This window comes from Aspergillus melleus, assembly GCF_016097325.1.
Source record: "Aspergillus melleus strain CBS 546.65 chromosome Unknown contig8, whole genome shotgun sequence".
In the NCBI taxonomy this organism is placed as follows: Eukaryota; Fungi; Ascomycota; class Eurotiomycetes; order Eurotiales; family Aspergillaceae; genus Aspergillus; species Aspergillus melleus.
This window is the reverse complement of record NW_025763377.1, coordinates 202,021-219,365: the sequence shown is the minus strand read 5'-3', so window position 1 is coordinate 219,365 and position 17,345 is coordinate 202,021. Positions and strand designations below refer to the sequence as shown.

The window sequence follows — 17,345 nt, the reverse complement described above, 5'->3', positions numbered from 1 at the left end:
CCGCTCACTCATCCCCCGCCCATTGACTCTCCTCTAGAGCATCCACCGCGCGAGTCAGCTCGTCCTCACCCACAATAATAGTCCCCGCGCGAGCCGTGCTCAGAAAACTAATCTCCACGGCATCCACAGCGGCATCCAAATCCGGCTGCAGACGATGAGTCGGCGGATTCGCGGGTCCGTGAAGACTGCGACGCCCGAAACTAGGACTGGGCGATTTAACCGGCCCACCCGACCCGACGCTAGACGACAGAAAATGTTTGAAAGAGCTGTCGATCGACGAGCTGCCGTTGTACGATTGCGACAGGATGGTCGACGAGTCGGTGAAATCGTCACGTCGCGTGGCGTCTGCGAGTCGCCCGGCCACACCGCAGACGATGCCCGTCGCTTCCAACGGGAGGCTGCGCAGGTCGAGCATGATGGGGACGAGGATCTCCTCTTTCGAGCCGAGGAGGAGGCTGGTTTCTTCGTCGGAGTCGCCGGAGGACGTCGGGTCGCGGGAGAAGCGCGGGAGGAGGCGTTTTTCGAGCAGAAGAGATGCGGCCGGGTCGGCGGCTGTGAGGGTCAATGAGAGGAATCGCGGCTTGTCCACGACCAGGACCACGGTTAGGGCCTCGCGAAGGATGGAAATGGAGCTGGCTTCGCTGCTGTACGGATGGTGAGCGGCACACTGAACCAGACGGAGGGATTTGTCAACGCTAGGAACGATGTGGTTCCTGCGGAGTGAGGAAAAGGTGCGCGTCTGCAGTTCATCGAGAGACGAGGGCGGCGGCGTTGCTGGCGGAGAACCGAGGCTGTTCGAACGCGAAGACGTAGGACTGAAGCAGTTGTTCAACTGGTTGCTGATTGTGAATGCTTCGGTCGACATCTCGAATTGAAAGCCTCGCTTCTCCAGAGCTTTGATGACTTGTGCCTTGCTGCGAAGGGGGACGATGATATAGTCGGCAAAGTAAGTGGAAATAAAAAAGATGGATCTAAAAGGTCAGCACCATACTAAAGTTCTAGATGACCGGTTGCATACATTCCTGCCATGGCCAGAGGGCTCGTCAACTCCAGCACTCGCTGGCCCGCTTCCAGCCCTTCCCCGTACACCTGCATCGCAATGAAATCATCTTGGCTGATGGACGGCTGACCCTGTGAGGACGAACTGGTATTCAGAAAGCGTTCGACCAACGGAGCAAAGTACTGGTTCGCCAGCTGCCGCGGACACATGACAGAGCATTCGACGGGAGTGATCGAGAGGTTCAAGAACGCCGGCTGCGCACGTGGCGAGGGGTCTGCCTGATCGTCGTCCCCGTATTCGCCGTGGTCGTCCAGCGGAGGTACTTCATGGAAAAGCACCTGAAGAATGGGGTTCAAGAAATATGGATATAGATCGAGCGGAATGTGGACCAAGGCTAATCGGTCGTCCTGTCAAAGGCTGTTTAGCATGGCCGTAGGAAATGATACGCAGCGTAGCAAGAATTAGCAAGAGAGAGAGAACTCACCATGAACTGGACCTGGGCCGAGACGAGTGACAACGACTGGTCCATGGCGTCGAACACCAGGACGGAGCGATCTAGGATAACCACAAACCCTGTCCATACAAACAACACAACTGACCACACCGTCTTCCTTGAAGAAGCTCCGATCAAGTTATATTTAAACAAGTCACCCCAACAGTCGTAACTCCGTGAATTCAAATAGAAAGGAAAAAATAATGAATCAGAAATAAAACCACCGATGACTTCACCACCGGATATGACGAGGATGGTGAATAACCGAGAACCAAGGAAGGGAGAATTTCTTCCGTCTTTGCATGTCGCGCGTTGGCAAGGGGGACGTATGAAGCCTGTCGGAGTAGATCATCGACCGCCCTTCGTTACGCCATTGCCCGAGGAAATGATACCAAGGCAATCGGATCAGCACGCAAGAGAGCTGAGAGGGTGGGAGGATGGTGATGTCCAGGATGAGGAAATCTCCGATCAAAAAGAGGGTACTCAATCTTAGATAAATCGCAGTGTGACTCAACGGGGACTGAGCTGATTTAAGGAATCTAAGTTCGTGGGTCAGGAAAGCCGACAAAGGGAGAGAAAGAGAAGAGATAAAGAAGAAAGAATCCGATTTACGACACGAATGAAAGAAAGAAGAACACAGGAAAGAAAGAATGAAAGAAAGAAAAGAAAAGCTTGACAGCAACACCTCCTCCTTACTCCATACAGACCACCCCTATGCGACTATCTCTATCTCTCCAACGCATCAAAGAAACCAAAGCATGTCAAACAAATCAATCACTCACCGAATTACCTAAAGACGAGTCTCCACCGACCTTATCAACGACTTGCAGTTTAAGTCTGGATCGCCCGCGCTAAACGCTGCTACCGACGAATGCCCCGTGCTGGACTGATACTGCTCATGTCATGTCCAATGAACTTGACGATAATGAAGTCCGATTTGATTGTCTGTTCGATATTTTCTGTTCTGTTCTGTCTGTCTCTCCCCGCACTGAATGTCGTGCGAGCTAAATGCTGTTGTCAGGTACGCTCGGTCACACACAGGAGCCACGGCTGCATGGCGCTTTCGCTCTCCCCTTGACAAAAGTCTGGGAAATGGAGACGCGCTGTTTGGGGGACCAGTCGGAGGGGCGTTGGAGGTTGGAATCTGACGCACAGACAGCAGACAGCAGACAGACAGATCAGACACTAGGAGTCAGAAGTACGAGAGAGAGGGTGGGTGGCGAGGACAAAGAGATGAGATGGCGATGATGCGATGATTATGGCAGCATTATCACCCGTGAGCAATCCTCTCTCTCTCTTTTGCTCATTATCATTCTAATTTTCATTCTCATCCCGAGTCTATTCAGGTCTTCTTGGTATTCTTGCCACCGGTTCATCAGATGATCGCTGTTATCTCGTCAATCTGCATCTCGAGATAAGGATCCCCTCTTCTCCCCTCATCTACTCCATAGTCTACTCCGTCCATCGTAGTCAAGAAATTCTATCCACGTTATCGTGATCAATCACATTGTGACCTCAAAGATCTACCTATGAACTGCTTATGTTTATGGTTACATCCATCCCCTCAGTACAGGAGAAATAATATGAATCCTCCGATCTGACTGACAGACAGTCCTTGTTGGTGGCACGACAAGAAAAGAAGACCAGAAACGCCCGCAATGCATGGCACCAAACCATCCCAAAAACAAACCCACGTAGAAATAACAGAAATAAACTAACCCATATCCTCCGATTAATCGTCGTCCACTCGGGCGCGTTTCGATCCCCGGTCTTCGGTCTCCTGAATGCCGTAGCGCTTCTGGCCAGCGCCGGCCGTAACGTCGGCGATCATGCTGTCGATGCCGAACGGGTCGGTGGTGTCTTTTTCGAATTGGACGGGGCCCTGACGTTCCTGTTTCCAGTTAGTTATGTGGTCTACGATCATGTAGAAGATAAGAGACTTACCTCGGCATCGGCCGCTCCTCGGAATCCCTCCTTCGCCTTTCCAAGCACCTCGAATCGACTCGACTTCTGGATCTTGCTCATTTCGCCCTCGCCGCCCTCGTCGTCGTCGGCGTCCACCTGGGCCCGCGGTCGGTAGATGCTGTTGATGGCGTCCTGCGCCGCAAACAGAGGCTTGTCGTAGGGGTTGTCCTCGTTGAATCCCGTGTCCATGCCGCTCGTCTGGTTAAACAGACGCGAGTCGTACATGGTCTCCGAGGACTGCGTCGGCTTGGCCAATCCCAGCGCCACCTTCTCGGAGATATCCCGGTTCTGCTCCCGCGCCATCGTCTGGATGCGACGCTCCGTGCCCATACGTGACTGGCGCAGCTGTCGCTCGGCATCCTGTCGGCGCTCGCGACGCGCCTGCTCCCGCGCCCGGGCAGCACTCTCGTCCTCGCTGGGCGATCCCGACCGCGAGGAATACGCCGGACTGCGACTGCCGCTGCGAGAGCGAGAACGCGAGCGAGACACGGCCCGCGAGTCCTGACGACTGCTGCCGGCGCGCTCGGCACGCGCCTTCTGGGCCAGCGCCCGCAGATGATCCTCCTTCTGCGCCTTCTCCTTCTCCGCTAGCTTCTGCTGCATCTGCGCACGTAGTCGGACCTCCTCACGGGCATGTCGGTCCGCTGTGAACAGGGCCTCGGCAAACTGGGCGAACTTGTCGTTAATCGACACATCCTGGAGCCCGCGACCGTCGGCAGCCAGACGCTTATCCAGCGGCACCGTGTAACCCTTGGGATTCTTCCAGTTCGACACGGGCGGCGGGATCTTCCAGGCCTCCTGGTCCTCGGCGGTGAGTTTCCGGGGCGGCGAATGCATGACCGGCGGCGGCGGCGAGGGCGGACCGCGGGGGATCTTCTTATGCTTGAACTTGGGCGGCTCCATGGGATCATGCTGTCTGTCGACGATCTTCATGATGCGATCATTCTTCCGATCGGTGTTGCCCATCTGGTTGGCGGGCGTGTAACGCACAAACGTAGGCTCGGCGCGCTGCCCACCCTTGACGTTCTTGGGCTTCTGCGACGCCACGGCCCCGTCCACCAGACTGGCCAGGGCGTTCTTCGTCTTCTCCATCTGCGCCGCCACGTCCTCCTCCGACGGCCGGTCCAGCGAGATCTCGCCCATGTCGACCCGCTGGCGCAGCGGGATCAGATCTTTGAAGGAGGCGTGCACGATGCGGTTGTCGCCGTGGCCGCGGCGGGCGATCGCGTCGTACTTGACCTTGCCTTCGGCGTCGACCTGCACGGTGAGCGCGTTCGAGGTCGACGAGGTGCCCTTACGTCCCATGTCGAGCGGATATTGGGCGACCAGGATCTCGGGGAACGCGCCGCCGTCGCCAAAGTCTTCGGCGGCCCGAGGGCGCCAGCCGGTACGGTTGCCATAGGGGGGAGGGCCGGTTTTCTAAACAGATCAAATCATCAGTCCTAGTCTCTTCTCATAGAACACAGCCTGTAAAAAGGTCAGAAAACCCACCCTTAACACAATTTGAGACTCGTCAATCTGCTCGGGGCCCACGACCCGTGGACCACGGGGCTGCGCGTGTTGCGGCAACTCCTCATCCTCGCCGGTGTATTTCGGCTTCGGCAGGGATTTGAAAAGCCCCTCCGCAATGGATGTCATTATGGAGAGTGGTAAAAAGTGGGATGGGGAGGGGAAAGAGATGGGAGATGGAAGGGAACTCGAAGGCGGAGATGAGGTCGCCGCTTTTTCTCTGCGCGGGTGGCGCTGCGGTGCGCCGTAGTCAGGTTTACTTGGTAGGAGCGGTAACTATGGCCTCGACAATGCTTTGTAGACGGTTCAGGTGCCAGGGTAGGCTTTTCCATTTTTAATTCCATGTGTCCTTTACGACTACTTTCATATAACTTTTATTTCATTCAGTTCATCGAGTTCTGCCTGTATATAGACCTGCGGAACCTGTCTTTAACAGAAAATTTGACGGATTCCTAAGGCATCTAGATCTTCCACAGTCTTTGTTTGGGAAGTATCTCGACATGGCTATGCAGAATATCCTAGATTAGAAATAGTGTATAAATATAAGTCAATCCAGATCAGAGTGGTGATATGCAGTCATGCTAGCTAAGACAAGAGCGGAATGGAGTATCTATACGGATCATAATTATACAATGATAAGTCACCAACCCCAAAAAACAAGAAACAAGTCCTACATAGTGTATAAATCAAAGTAAATGCGTCCTCATAGGACAGGCAATGCCTTCAGCATCCTTTGCCTCCACATAATGCTCCTTGCCAAGATATGTATACCAGACCTTCAACGTCTTGGGCAAAAGCGGTGCGGGATCATGGAACCCGAGAATTTGGAACTGAGTCGAGTTAGCAAGCGTGCGTCCGAACTGATCTTGCAGATATATTTCAACTAACCTTGGTCGTGTCCTTAGGAATCACCAGCTGACCGCGATCAACCAACGCAGCCACCGGGATGGTGACGTCGACAACCTCGTAGCCACCGAACCGGTCCCTACCTTTACGATCCTTCTTCGAAGAAGGATCAAGACCATACTCTGCCTTGGTGATGACCAGACCGTTCTGGTCCGCCTCCCGGGCCTGTCGCCGACGCACCTGCTCGGTCATCAGTTCGATGGCCTGTGCACTCTCGGCCCTCTTCTTCGGAATCGACTTCTTCAGCTGCTTCTGCCGCCGCGCGATCACTCGTCGACGGTTCTTGCGGTCTCGCGGGCGGATGAACCCGAATTCCCAAGCGCAGTACGACGCGAACGGCACCAGCACCATCATCGCCGCGATGTCGATGTCGGCTGCCTCCAGCGGGAGAAGCGTGATGGGGACCCGGATGCGCTGGCCCAGTCGACCCCATGAGACCGTTAGGGCCAGACCGCGATTGCCTTGCAACCCGACACCCAGTCCCATCCGGGTCATCTCCCCGACCTGGCGCGTCCCCTCGATGTTCCAGCCAACGGAGAGGTCGGGGCCGACGGTGCTCTGGATCTCCAGACGAATGGCGCGCGGCTCGTCCGCTACCGGCACGGCATAGTGGTTCTCGGAGCTCCATTCCGACCGCGCGACTTCCGTCGCCGGTTTCCCGGAAAACAGATTACGCGCGTAGTTGAATGTCAAACCCATGGTGAGCGGGCTGGCTGAGATGGCGGCCTGCCACGACTCGGCGGCCTTGTCCTCGGCCGTCTGCTTCTTGCGCACCGTCGTATACTCCTCGTCTTCCGCCTCGTCGGCGTCATCCACGTCGTCGTCCAGAGTGGCGGCGTTCAGCGGCGAGTTTGGCAGACTCATGAAGCCGAACTCGAACCGACTTTCCGGGTTGCCAGGGTAGAGTGCCGTGTGCACGTCCATGTCGAAATTACCGAGCGGGGACAGCAGCACCTTGAGCACCTCCGGCCAGGGAATGATGCCACTCGACCAGTTACAGAAGGTGTGCTTCCCCTCGCCAATCTCCCGGACCACCTGCACTCCCATGACGGGGGGACATCGGAAGAGCGAGTGCAACAACGTGGCACTCAAGTTGACCCGGAACGGCTTCGTGCCTGGAACAAACTGCACAGCCTTGGCCAGTCTCGTTTCGACCGAGGGAAAGGGCAACAACATCGCGGTCACCGAGGCGCCCGCATAACTGAGGCACGAGAAGGGTCGCCAGCCAAGAATGCCCTTGGCGTCGGCGAAGTCCCCAAAGACGCGAGTGACACTCGCGCCCAGGGTCAAGTCCCGCGCAGCGAGAATCGGCGGCTCAGCGATCTACGGATCGTCAGCATGTGTGCAGGATATTCTGTGTCAATTGCTCGCTCTCCTACCTCGTGATCCTCCTGCGAGTCGTCCTCCATGGTGAGGGTATACTTGCGGGAGACGGGCTGGAGTTGACCCGCAATGCCCGTATGGATAGTCATATCGAAACCCTCCTGCTCCCACGGCAACTGGCGGTCTGGCTTCGCATCCGAAAGGTCATTCTCGTCATCGTCATCGTCATCGTCATCGTCATCGTCTTTCTGCTGGTCTCCGAGCAAAACGCGCAGCGACGGAAACGGTGCCTTGAACGAGTACTTCAGACTGAAGTTCGACAGGCGCGGCTTTTCCAAGACGAAATAAGCGATCTCTTCTTCCTCGTCGAGAGCGATCATCGACGAGGCATCAACACCTAGAGTCAACGAGCCCTGTCAATAATTAGCCATCATGCATCCATCATCCATGCACCACCCCCCTTCAACAGCCCTTCCATAAGCCCCCCCCCCCCCCCCCCCCCCCCCATCTCCATCTCCATCAAACCCCACGAAAGAAAGCAAAAAGAAAAAGGGAAAAACAAACCCGACTCGCAACCAACCTCTCCACAACCCTCCTCTCCCTCCTCTTCATCATCTCCAAAAACCATCTCCGAAACTCCCTCCCACTCATCGCCCTCACCCCAATCTCCTGCCCCGGCCCCTGTCCCCCCTTCTTCTGCTCCTCCCTCCACGCCTCCCCCCTCTTCCCCATCGCGCCATGAACCCCCCACTCGCGCCTCACGCCCTCCGCGCCCAACAAATCATAAACCTCGCGTTTCCGCTCATCCAGCAACGTCTCGGACGCGACGCGCAGCGCATCAAAGTACCGCGCTGCCTGCGCCTGGAGCCGCGCGGGCTGATGGTCCGGATGGAAGATGAGGGTGCGTTGGCGGAAGGCGGACCGGATTTCCGAGTCCGAGGGGGCCGGGGTCCGTGGGAGGCCGAGGAGGGCGTAGTAGTCTGGTTCAGCGGAGGAGGAGGAGGGGTAGTTCATGAGGAGGGAGTAATAGGAGGATTCCGTTGATCCTTCGGGGAGGGAATAGTCGGGGTCGTCGTCGTCGTCGTTTTCGAAGGCATCGAGCCTGCTGCTGCTGCTGCCGGAGTTCTCATTGGGGAGGTTTTGTCGATCGGTTGGATCGGTTGGGTTGCCGACGGTGATGAAGTCGGAGGCGCTGATGCTGTCGCTGCTGCTGTGGTCTGATTGTGACATCCTTGCAGGTTTGCCGGTCGGAATCTTGGGGATGGGTTGCCGGCCGAAGAGGAGTTGATCCGGGTTCTTGAGATCCGTGAGGTAGTCAAGGTAGGATTTGCTAGAGGTACCTAGCTAGCTGAGGTAGAATGCAGGAAAACGAAAGGGGAAAAAATGATTTAGGAATTCATCCGGTCGGGAATGTAATCGGCCATACTCCTTCTTTTTGCTGGCTGTCTGTCTGCGTTTCTCTCCGCGAGGGAATTAGAAATGCAATCGTGGGGTGATGTTCCTTTTGGCGGAGTTTTTTTCGTTCTTTTTCATTTTCTCGTTCGTTTCCCGTCACGCGATGACGTCGGCAATACCGGCTTTACCTACGAAGTACCTTAGTGTCCGTGGTTTATCTTTCCTAGTGATCATCCTATGATATCAATTCAAGATCATTATGTCGGCAGATCATATATCCTGTACAATGTTCTAAAACCAGACACTTATAATGAAACTTCATACGAAATACGTTGCTGTGGATCGTGCTCAGCACAGTTGTATGATATGCTAATCGACAGACAAGAAAACAGTAAACTTGATATACATTCCATCCTTCTTCCCCCTATAATACAGGTCACAATGCGCTCAGCACAAGATCATGTCATCACGGATCACTCCGGTCGAGAATATAGATAGATAGATAAACTCATAAGGCCACCACCGCACAATTGAACAATAGAATCACCGGGTATACATTACTAGAGTTGACGGATGGGCCTCGTTTTGGTACACGGCATCAACATCGCTAAGTAGACAGATCACGAAAAAAATAAACAAAGAAAGGGAAAGACAGGAAGTGTGCTAAGAAAATGTAGCATCAGCTGTCATCCCTCAGAGGGTGGTGTCTCGGGGGGTCTCTCATCCAGAGGATGTTGTCCTCCGAGAAAGGAACGTTGCCAGCTCCCAAAGCGACGAACAGCCGTTCGCGCGGCATCTCTTCATACAGAAGGTCTTCATTGGCCGAGGACTCTTGTTTCTGGACGCTGCTGCGAACCTGACTATCCAGGGACAGACTCTTTGTACGGAAGGCAATCTTGCCCTCCACCTCGACTGTCGGGTAAGGCACCTCGGTCATCGCATCCAGCCGTGCATCGATTAGGGCCACGAGAGGTATGGTGCTGGCCCAGAATCGACTCAGCTCGCGCATGACCTCGAGACCACCGTTGACGAGACGAATGCACTCGGGAAGGTCCACGATCAACCCGCCGGCGCTGAGCACGTCGACCGCGGACAGAATCACATACCCCAGAAAGGGATTGAGCAGAGTCCCCTTGGAGACGTTGGGGTCCAAAGCCGACCGGGAAGACTCGTAGTCGGCCGCATATCGCATGAGAGCCACCGAGATCCGCAGAATCTCAACCGCGTGGTTTCGGGTCGCGTGGATGTACCGATCCACCAGCCCGTCCGGAAGATTCTGGAATCGCGCGTGCCGATTCAGCTTCATCAAGGTTGCATGATATAAGAGGTGTATGGAAATGAAAGCATCCGCCTTCTTGGCTCGAATGCTGCGTTCCATGTTGACGGCCGTGAAGGTCAAGTGGTCCGGCAGCCTGGCAGCCCACTCGTCCGACCGGCGAACAACGTTGGCATGGAACTCCCCGAATAGTCTGCTATAGGCCTCGGCCGGAATCAAGGACAATCGAAAGACGTGATCGGAAACTTCTCCCCATAAGGACAAGATATCTATCAAGAGTGCCATTGCACTCAACCCCGAAAGCTCGTCTTCGAGCGACACGGGAAGCTGGTTCAAAAAGCTTTGGAAATAAGGAACGGTCGTGTATTGTTGGGCTTCGTAGACCTCTTCGCGGCAAGGTAATCGGAGGTAGGCGGTTTGTGAGGAAATTAGGGTGGTCGAGGGGGTATAGAAACACGAGAGACGCTGGTTTAAAGATGCAGTCAGTTGATGTCCATGTTACATGTTCGCAAGAAGATACTGAAGAACCACTCACGTCCATCAGAAAGGCAACCCAAAATGTTCGACGTCGGCATTCGATCAACGCCTGGGGATGTAGACCGTACTCGCAATCTCGACTTTGGTCCACAATAACTCCTCCCAGTTCAACATTGTACCGTAATCCGCATACTGTCCGCACGGCAGCCCCGACGGCATCCCACGACTTGACAAGAGCCCCGATGGCATAATACCAGAGACTCATAATGATCCGACTTTGAGCCAGCTGCAATGTGAGGCTGTGTCTGCTGTGTTCCACGGCATATCGAGCCGTGCGAGAGTATCTCTTCAATGCTATCACCCGGTCCGGGCGCTCGGAGAAGACCGATCCCAGGGTCATCATTGAGTAAAGAAGCATATGGTCGTCTAGAGATTTTGGCTGACTCGACCGAAGCCACAGCAGAAATCGGCGTCGAGGGAACATGTAGTACATCCGATCGTTCACATACGTGAAGTAGGTTTCGACGTAATGAAGCGTGAGCTCCGGATCCATTTCGTATGGATCGACTCTCCAGTCGCAGGCGATGGGATCTTCCGGATCCAAATCTTTCAGTCCCGTGAGGATGTCAGAGTAGTCCGGAGTCACTTGAGCATCCACACGTCTGGGCAGATCCTCGAGCCCTGCGGGGATCTGATTCGTTGGGCCTCTCAATCTGTAATGTTCGTAGTCCATGCCACCGTCATGAGTGCTATCCACCGCCGAAGGAGTGAGCATCGAGCCGTCGGATATAGGCGACTGAGAGTTGGTCCTCGGGAGCGAGGTCGAGCTTCCCGAGGCCCGGACCATGGAGTATAATGAATGAGAGGAGCCGGAAAAGTGGTGACTTCCGGCGGAGAAGCTGTCTCGTCCTTCATATCGGCCCATCGGCTGGGAGGCCTTCGTCGCTGCACGATGACCCCGAGGTCTGAAAGAATGTTAGATAAATACCTTCTGTCCCAACCCAGCAGAAAAGGCTAATAGGTGTCTTCTTCATCCCCACCAGGAAACTTACGCGCTCTCGAACCGGCATTCTCTGCCGGACTTCTGGCACTGGTCGCATTTCGGAAGATTTGGCTGACATTTGATTTTCTTCTCTCGGCAGGTCAAACAGGCCTGAGCGAGTCGTTTTCGTGGCTTTCCAGCCTTTGTGATGCCCCAGTTTGCGTTCACAGGGACTCCGTCAATGATCTTGGGGCAACGAGTACCGTCGGCGTAGATATAACACAGCCCCTCTCCGTCGATATACCTCTCGTCGACCACATGCGAACGGACATTTGACGTAGGGCTTTTGTTCTCGGCCGAAACCCTCGCGTCGGGGGATTCGGGGAGTCCGCTGTCATCAGGATCCCTCTCGAGATGCCGGAATCCATGCGGATGAAACAGTCCCTGTGGGAACGAAGGAACGGGCGAATTGACCTGGCTGGGCGGATTCACCGAGGGCTCGCGTCCTAGATTGTGCGGGGACAAACGAGCGAGAGGAGGCAACGAACCGGGGTGCCGTTGATGGAGGGGATCTGAATGGAGTTGATGGTCAGGAACTCCGTTGCGGGTCGGCGTCAGGCCGGGGCCAGAATCATGATGTCGATACGAGGGCGAGGGTTCTGTGGCCCCGTTCGGAGATGCGTAGAATCCAAAACCAACGGGGTGATAGGGAGACGATGGTCGGCTGTCCTGGGCCGTTGGGGTCAACAGCTGACTGACTGACGGCAGCTGCTCGTTTGCGGGCTGATGGCTGGGGGCCGACGAACGGCCGGATAGGGGTCCTCCAAGGTCAGTTCTCTCTCCCTGGGTCCGCTGGTGTAGAAAGGGATCCGATCCGAACTGCAAAGGCGCTGAAGCACGAGGTGGTGGAAGTTGGTATGGATGGGTTGTTCCAGGAACTGGCAAGTTAGCCGGACGATCAGGCTCTCGCTCCGAAGAAGGACCGTCGGTCACAGGTAACATACGCCCGAAGGGTCCCACATAGTAGGTCGACATGGTTGGCGCCGTCGGATGGACAAAAAGAAGTGTGGTGTTTGTTTGTTCGTCTTGTTCAGCGTCCTATAACCAGCGACATAACAAGAGGGTAAGGTGCGGGGAGGGTTCCGAAGAGTCCACCTGGAAGGAAAATGGAGGCCAGAATCCCAACGGTGACGAAGTCAAACACGATCTGACAAAAAGAAAAGAAAAAGGCAATTTCTTGCTTAGCAACTGAAACCTTTGCGAAGATGAAAACGAATGAACTTGGGAATGCACCACACACCTCCTTTTAAGTATGCCGTTGCCCGAGACTTTGAACAACAGGGGGTTGAGTCAAGCAGACAGACACACCAATGTCGGGAAATAAAAGAAATATAGAGAAAAATAGAAAAATGAAATAGAAATGGAAGGAACAAACGGCCGGTAGGTGATCTTCGAGGGAATCGAAATTAGGGTTTGGGGATATCTCTATACCCAAACCTTGGTTTGCCGCTCGCACGTCAAAGACGGAACGAACAACCGATTCGGAGCGGCAGGTAAAAGTACCCAAAGGAAGGAAGGAAGCTAAGTCTGCAGAATGGAGACAATAAAAAAAGGGTAATTTTCTGCCACAAAGCGATCAAGTCCGCGGCGTGCGGGCTCACTGGACTATTCCCATATACTCAAGGATCGAGGAACAACGGGAAGGCAACGGATACAACTAATTGACCACAATCATGGTGCAAACGGCCCTGAAACACAGTCTTTCCGGAACGAGCACTCCATGCCAGGATTGCTGCAGGATCCCAGTTGATCGTCCCGAGCATCCAACAATGATCCAGCGGGGACGGTACTGAAAGTGTCAAGGCAGACCAAGGTCAAGTAGGGTTACGCCTTAAGCCGGATACCGTAAGCCAGGGGGGGAAAGTGGTGGGTGGGAGTGGGAATGACTGTGTCCTGGAACAAAGGGGAGAGATGAGATAGCGTCGTTCTCACTGCAGATGGTGACAGGACCCCAGAAAGGCCGTGGAACGAACGTGGCCAGGTAAGAGAAAAAGCAGGCAAGGCGCCGTTTGTCGAAGACAGATGAGACTCCGGGTTCCGGGTAGGACAATGGGCGAATGAAAGACAACAGGAGAGTGGGTTGCGTTGCTTTTCTTTGTCCTCTGTCCTAGTATTCTTTTTCCTTTTTTTTTCCACTTGTGAAATTCTGATCTTATTATTTTCTTTTTTGCCCTTCTTTTTTTTTTTTCGGCCCTTAATTTAGAAAGGACAAAGGGGTAAAATCAACAGATAGATCTCCCTATTACGGACACCTTCGCGAGAGACCGGACGAACGAGATGAACTCTCAGGTACCGCCCATACGTACCCAGTGGCTATGTGGTTGGAGGGAATACTGGCACTAGCAGCCAGAAAGAATGGACCCTGGGATTGATAGCGGACCCGCGACAGAACCCAGATGGAACGAGGCAGCGAAAGACAGTCGGTGATTTGCTACTAGAGGCGTTGGTGTATTTGCCAGCCAAGTGTCCTGGACGCTGAGTAGTATCTGGCAATCTGCACTTTCTTTTTTCGTCCGGGGCCCCCTGTAGATAGGCTAGTGAGATGGGGGGAAATAACCCGGTGAGAAATAGAGGATAGGACAGGGTAGGATAGAACCAGATGAAAGAGTGAGGATTAAAAAAAGAAAGGACTAGACTGGGGGTGTGTTGTGTGGTAGGTAGGAGCCTAGGTAGATGTAGGTAGGTAAGGTTTGATGATAGGAATGAATGAGGGACAGAAAGGAGAAGGAACCCGGAACCAACCAGGATGTTCCGACAAAAGAATAGAACAAAAGAAAAGGACAACAAGGACAGGGGCGAGGAAAGATGGAGAGGGAAAAGGAAGGAAGAAAGAAGACGAAAAGAGGGGGAAACAATGCGGTGATTGAACGATACGAACAGTCGACAGGAAGCACCTACCTACCTTGCCCGTCCTGTTGCGAGAGCAGAATTAGAAAATAAAATAAAATAAAATAAACGATTAAACAAAAAAAATACTAGGATGATCATATAAAATCACAAGAATATTTTTATTTAATTACTATTAAATAAAAAAATCTAAAACCCTGGGTCGGACAACGGGGGGACAACAGCTTAACCAAAAATGAATTATTCAATATTCACCCACATAATACCTCAAAAAGAAATAATACTGGCCAGGCTGTACTCCGTAGGGTTTCTCCTCTGGTTCTGTCAATCCACCTCGATCCGTGCTAGTATTAACGGTCCCCGGGTAGTGGGTTGCGTTCATGGCTTGGAACCGGGACCATCTTCTGGTCTCGACATGTGCTAGTGATGTAGTCGAGGCAGTCCCGAAAATACCACGGTGCACAGATTGAGGCGATTTGAGAGATGACACGACACGAATGACAGGAACGCCACGAGGTCAGTGCTCGGTCATACAGACGTCGAAGGCTGCCCGAGGTCGAGAGTCCGACAGAACAGGAAGTTGAAATTGAGGGCAGCGGGAATCCCTCAGCTCCTAATTCGGAATCGTCATGATCCTCCATCATGCAATGCTGAATGCATGAATGGAGTCGTTCTTTGTGGATGCCTTGTCACTCTGGGTTTTTTCAATTTTTTTTTTTTAATTTTCTTTTTTCCTCTCTATCAATTAATCTATTCTGATAATACACCAATACTCTATACCGATGACCACAGAATTAATTAAGTTAACTTTCAACGTGTGCCCCGCTGCGATATCCTATTTGGTTGCTCGGAAAGATCCAGTTATCTCCATAACGCAACCAAGATGAATCGTACCTAGCAGTAGCCAAGGTAACCAACCCAACCCGAAGGAGCATAATAATCGACGAATAATTTAAGACACGGCATCGAGGACTTGTCCTCCCCAAAATAAATTGCTACGGAGCACAGGTTTCGACTTTCGAGGAACAGGATATCCCTCGGGACGGCAGTTGAAAATAACCTTGTTTCAATGCATGAAGGTCTGTGACTTGAGCCCAGCCCGTCTCCGTGTCGCCCTCGTCCCTTTCATCTATTCTTGTCTAGGGTGTGTTTGATCATCCTAGGGGATTCGGGTCTTTTTTTTTTTTTTTTTCTGTTTACAGTTTTGCTTTGTTTCTTTTTTTAAACCCGGCAAAAAGTAACACAGTAGTTTCGGCCCCAGTGAATACATAGGAAGTTGTTAGTAGTAGTAAGTAGATAACTAGGTAGAATAATGCACGAAGTGATAACATAATATGATACTAACAGTAACCAATTCGACCGACTCCCACTCCCGAGGCGAACCATAACAAAAAAGAAAAGAAAGGGGGAAAAAGAAGGTACATCATACCCATCGAATAATAACCACCTACTCCGTAATCCAGGGATTCCTTCGGCCGACGCAAAAACCACCACGAACTGGACCCAAAATCCCTGCGGCGTTCAGCGCACAACAGAACGGAGTAAGGATTATCAGAGGGGCAGAAAAAGAACCACAATTAACAATATCCCACGTCCATCAATTGCCTACATCGTACTGACTCTTCTACGTAGCCTCATTTATGAAGTCCCTCCCCGAAGACAAACAAAACTAATAGGAGTCGTCCATGGGAGCGATGCGAGCGGCGAGCCCCTCCCCGTTGGTCTTCACCCAGGAACCGATTTCCTACTCCGTACGCCCTCCCCCTTGTCCGACCTCCGTGCCCGGTACCTTACCCAGCTACCCAATTCTTGATTCTTATTGAATCTTGACCTGGTTTACGTAGCGGGCTCCGTAGACTATCGCCTGCTTAAACGTTTGGGTTGACTCCTGACGGAGAACGGAGAACGGAGAAAGGGGTTCGTTCGAACAACGGTACGGTAGTTAGTTTTGCCTGAGGTACGGAGTCCGGAGCGGTAGAAACGACAGCTTCACGGTTCCTGATTCCTGAATCCTGATCCTTGAGGTTGAGAACAATACTCCATCGAGGATCGCACATTGTCATTCGCGGGGTCTTCGTGCTAGAAGTGGATATGCGATGCTATCTCTATTCTCTGTTACCAGCCTACCATGTTGCGAGTTGCGACTCGCAAGTGCAAGTGCGAGGTCAGAAGGTAAAAAATAGGATATAATAGAATATAATACAATACAATATAAGTAAGAGGGCCCCATTCGGCTGCGAGCGCGAAACGATCGAATTCGGGATTAGTTCCGTGATGCTGTCTGTAGCGCTAACTCGGTGCTCGGTTTGGAGTTCTGGGTGACTGACTGACTGGGTCCCTTTTTTTCTTTTTGCTCTTTTTGCCGGAAAAAAAGAAAAAGAAATCGATTATTTTCTTAACGGGCGCCCCCGATCCGCGCCCGGTTGTCGTCAGTCGTACCTCGGATTTGTCTCAGGTTTTCCAACCACGGCGATCCGATCTGCAAGCAAGCCGGCCGTCAGGTGCAAGTCCAGGAATCGTCATTCAGGCTCGGGAATTCCGCATCGGTAATAATACCTATATTAATGAATCCAGATGTTTCATTTATCTTGAATCCTGAATCCCTGATACTATAGATCTGGCCTCTCCTTTTTTCCTTCCTTTCCTCTCTAGCTAGTAACTCCGGAGTAGTTACTTGCCGTCTCGTCTGCCCGTAGGTACATACTAACTAATGTAATATATTATACCTTCTAGCGATGGCTGACTACTCACTAGTAAGTAGCATTGGCTTAGAATTAGATGAATCCAACTTGGGTTATGGGGAAGCATCATATGATCCTCTCGTCCTGGAAACTAATTGGGGTTGAAATCAAACAGGAATTGTTAGATTAAATGATCAGAATAGGCATGAATCATTGCCAAGGTAGACACCAGTTACAGGTACTTCTTGTCATAGACAGAGATCAACGGATAATTTCATATTTGAAAATCAAGGTATTCCGTATACTATGCGTGTCGTGATAGACAAGATCACGATGAACGCAATAATACAATCAATCAATGACACGGAGGGAAAACCGAGAAAAAGAAAAAAAAAAAAAAAAAAAAAAAAAAGCCCCATGGATCTATCCAT

The 17,345-nt window shown here is 52.6% G+C and overlaps 5 protein-coding genes across 5 annotated transcripts; all 5 read right to left on the bottom strand.

Annotated features, from left to right (window-relative positions):
* Nucleotides 1-4: 4 nt before the first annotated feature.
* LDX57_012178 (ACT domain-containing protein) lies at nucleotides 5-1,529 on the bottom strand (the record flags this gene model as incomplete). The annotated part of the gene is made up of 3 exons (XM_046093914.1): nucleotides 5-971; nucleotides 1,019-1,407; nucleotides 1,485-1,529. 3 exons carry the CDS (start codon nucleotides 1,527-1,529, stop codon nucleotides 5-7), a joined length of 1,401 nt encoding a protein of 466 aa, XP_045949893.1.
* A 1,696-nt stretch (nucleotides 1,530-3,225) lies between these two features.
* PRP45 (mRNA splicing protein) lies at nucleotides 3,226-5,096 on the bottom strand (the record flags this gene model as incomplete). The annotated part of the gene is made up of 3 exons (XM_046093913.1): nucleotides 3,226-3,384; nucleotides 3,438-4,877; nucleotides 4,950-5,096. 3 exons carry the CDS (start codon nucleotides 5,094-5,096, stop codon nucleotides 3,226-3,228), a joined length of 1,746 nt encoding a protein of 581 aa, XP_045949892.1.
* Nucleotides 5,097-5,653: 557 nt separating this feature from the next.
* On the bottom strand, nucleotides 5,654-8,426 carry LDX57_012176 (J domain-containing protein; the record flags this gene model as incomplete). Its single annotated transcript, XM_046093912.1, has 4 exons — nucleotides 5,654-5,797; nucleotides 5,856-7,196; nucleotides 7,253-7,609; nucleotides 7,761-8,426. The coding sequence occupies 4 exons, from the start codon at nucleotides 8,424-8,426 to the stop codon at nucleotides 5,654-5,656; spliced, it is 2,508 nt and encodes an 835-aa protein (XP_045949891.1).
* Nucleotides 8,427-9,270: 844 nt separating this feature from the next.
* LDX57_012175 (fungal specific transcription factor domain-containing protein) lies at nucleotides 9,271-11,269 on the bottom strand (the record flags this gene model as incomplete). The annotated part of the gene is made up of 2 exons (XM_046093911.1): nucleotides 9,271-10,332; nucleotides 10,403-11,269. 2 exons carry the CDS (start codon nucleotides 11,267-11,269, stop codon nucleotides 9,271-9,273), a joined length of 1,929 nt encoding a protein of 642 aa, XP_045949890.1.
* A 123-nt stretch (nucleotides 11,270-11,392) lies between these two features.
* Nucleotides 11,393-12,361, bottom strand: LDX57_012174 (uncharacterized protein; the record flags this gene model as incomplete). Its single annotated transcript, XM_046093910.1, has 1 exon — nucleotides 11,393-12,361. The coding sequence occupies one exon, from the start codon at nucleotides 12,359-12,361 to the stop codon at nucleotides 11,393-11,395; it is 969 nt and encodes a 322-aa protein (XP_045949889.1).
* Nucleotides 12,362-17,345: the final 4,984 nt, after the last annotated feature.